The sequence below is a fragment of the Penaeus monodon genome, chromosome 28 (assembly GCF_015228065.2).
Source record: "Penaeus monodon isolate SGIC_2016 chromosome 28, NSTDA_Pmon_1, whole genome shotgun sequence".
Taxonomy (NCBI): Eukaryota; Metazoa; Arthropoda; class Malacostraca; order Decapoda; family Penaeidae; genus Penaeus; species Penaeus monodon.
Genome location: NC_051413.1, coordinates 25961206 through 25963997, shown reverse-complemented (window position 1 = coordinate 25963997; position 2792 = coordinate 25961206). Strand labels below are relative to the sequence as shown.

The window sequence follows — 2792 nt, the reverse complement described above, 5'->3', positions numbered from 1 at the left end:
AGGTCACAACTCCTGAATTTATGTCAAGATAAAAGCATATATGAATTTTAGAAATATTATGCCCCTAAACCCATCTTCCCATCTCCCCCCCCCCACTCCTTCCGCCTCCAGTTCCGAGCTCTAAAGGACCCTGGCAACTGGCGCCCCGTCCTCCTCGTCACGTCCATCTTCATCCTCCGTGAGCTTGGAGGCGCCATGGTCATTTTCATGTACGCCGTGTACTTCTTCGAGAATGCGGGCGTGCAGCTGGACCCGTTCACGTGCTCCGTTCTGCTGGGCGTGTGCAGGGTGGTGTTCACCTTCATCTCGGCCATCACGATCGACAAAGTCGGGAGGCGGCCGCTGCTCATCTGCTCGTCCGTGGTCTGCGGCCTCTCCATGTTCGTTACAGGTGTGTGTGTACCAGTAAATATTTCCACATATAGGTAGTTCTACAGAGTAAGATTTTTTTGGTAGCATCATATATAAAAACTATAAAAAAAAAATACGATACTCGATCAACTAAAAGAGACAACACGCATATACGATTGTACTCCAAAACAATGGCACACATGGAACGCTTTTATCCTCAGGTGGAGTCTTGTACAGCGGAAATGCAAACATTTCCTGGATCCCTCTGACAGCCGTGATGGTGTACGTCGCATCCTTCGGTCTTGGCGCAGGTCCTGTACCCTGGATCCTTCTGGGAGAACTCCTGCCCACGCCTGTCCGCTCTCTCGGCGCCTCCCTCTGCACTGGCATCTTCGTTCTCCTTCTCTTCGTCATCACTGAGGTTTGTTGGAGTTGGGTGGATGTAGGATGGCTGGCAAGGGACGTGTACCAGGCTGTGTTAGTGTTTTTTTTTTTTGGGGGGGGGCATTTTTTCGGGGGAGGGGGATTATGTGAAGGATAGCTTTGGGTTCCGAGATAATTTCTAAGTTTTGAATATGAGTGAAAGAGGTAACTTTTGATTCTGAGATAATTTAAATGTTTTGAATCTATGTGAACGATAATTTCTGATTCTGAGATAATATTGAGGCTTCGAATATATGTGAAAGGGAACTTTTAAATCTGAGAATTTTGAGGCACTGAATGTATCTGGATTTGCTTACATATGACACAAATAAATATGGGGTTTTGATTGTATGCGGGATAGCCAGTGGCCAGTCTGCACCTGTCTGCAGGATAATTTTAAGATTAGGAATTATATCAAAGTTCTGATTATATATTTGAATAGTTACGAGTTTCTGTATATATCTAGTAGTGGATCTGTGCTCGTTTGCGTGATACTTTTTGGTTTTCCGATTCTGTATGTTTATTTTGTCCAACGTATCATTTATGTATGAGCTGTGAAACTGGAAATCGTATTGTTAAAACTAATTTCACCGTGTTTAGCTCATAAAATCTGCAATACTCACGTATCTGAGCAGATTAATCTAATCGTCCGTGCGTAAGTCAGGTTTGCGTGCCATTGTCAGTGAATTCAATTTACGATCCCAACCTTTCCGACCGCCCAGGTGTTCCCCGACCTCACGTCCACCATCGGCCTCGAAGACGCCGTCCTCGCCTTCGGTTCCTTCTTCATCATCATGGCTCTCGTCGCCTTCTTCTTCCTGCCGGAGACCAACTGCCGCACCCTCGAGGAACTCCAGCACGCCTTCGTGGGAGGCACCGCCCTCACGTCCTTCTCCCACGCAGGAAGGGAAGGATACACTCCTGCCTACGGAAGCACCTTCCCCTCCACGTCCCAGGTCACGGAGAAGGTGCACTAGTCTCCTCCAGGATGAGGCGAACTAGTCAAGCTAAAGTCAAATCCCCAAAAGTTGCCAAGACTACCGAACAATCGTCACGCATTTTCTGTTCTCCGGATCTAGTTAACTTTTTTATTATTGTACCGGGATCCTGATAATATATGTGGATCCAACTGAAAGCTGAAAGAAGTGTTTTCCATGTTTTTTTCTTTCTCTCTTTCAGCAAATACTACTCATTTCAGCATTGGTTGTTACAAGCAAAGGGTTATTATCTGTGCTGCATAGAGATAAGAAATAAATATCTTTTCTTTGTCGTTTCCACTGATAGGCAATGGCTGAAAAGTATTTTTAGCCAACTATAAAATGCTGCTGCCTCATGATATTGTATTTAATCTTTCTAACACGAATAAAGTATATTTGAAAGATAAAAGTTACATTACTTGTTACAAAATTTTAATCCTTCTCATCCACCGGTTTGTTTACATTCTATACTAGTAAAGGCCTGAATATCAATCGAGTTTGATTTCGAAGCTGTTGTCTCACCTTCCTGATTAAATTATTTTTATTATTATGTTTTATCTGACACTGTATGGACATGATACTCTGTTTTCCCGTCACATTCCCTTGCAGAGTAGTGTAAGAATAACTATTATAATTTTTTTGTTTCTCATAACGGCGAATACGAAGGACACCCTATCTTTTCATGGCAATAATGATAATGGTATTGACGATATTGACTGTAATAACACAAGCAATCCAAAAAGGTGACCTGTTCTTCTAACGTCGTCACAACAAAAATAACTAGTGCTCATTATCTACAGATAACAGTTCTGTTACCCCAAATCTGGCATGGACTGGCTGTTTGTAATAAAGTTCAAAACTGAGATAACCATTCAGATCTATTACCCCAAGCGGCTTTAGAGCCCATGCTTACACATGATTCCCATCGCCTGCATTCTCCATTAATCAAAGTCAGGGTTGGTCCCATCTCCAAGTGGATGTAGGGGACATGTTCGTTGAGGAACAAGGCTCACTAAGCCGCGGGATGATGCGATAGGATGG

The 2792-nt window shown here is 43.5% G+C and overlaps 1 protein-coding gene across 1 annotated transcript in view; it reads left to right on the top strand.

Moving 5' to 3' along the window:
- LOC119591441 (facilitated trehalose transporter Tret1-like) overlaps positions 1-2243 on the top strand; it is an 11848-nt gene extending 9605 nt beyond the window's left edge. The window contains exons 7-9 of the mRNA XM_037940181.1: positions 112-391; positions 573-772; positions 1497-2243. Of these exons, the coding sequence (XP_037796109.1) occupies positions 112-391; positions 573-772; positions 1497-1751 (735 nt within the window). The 3' untranslated portion in view covers positions 1752-2243. The remainder of the gene's footprint in view (positions 1-111; positions 392-572; positions 773-1496) is intronic.
- The last annotated feature ends 549 nt before the right edge of the window (positions 2244-2792 follow it).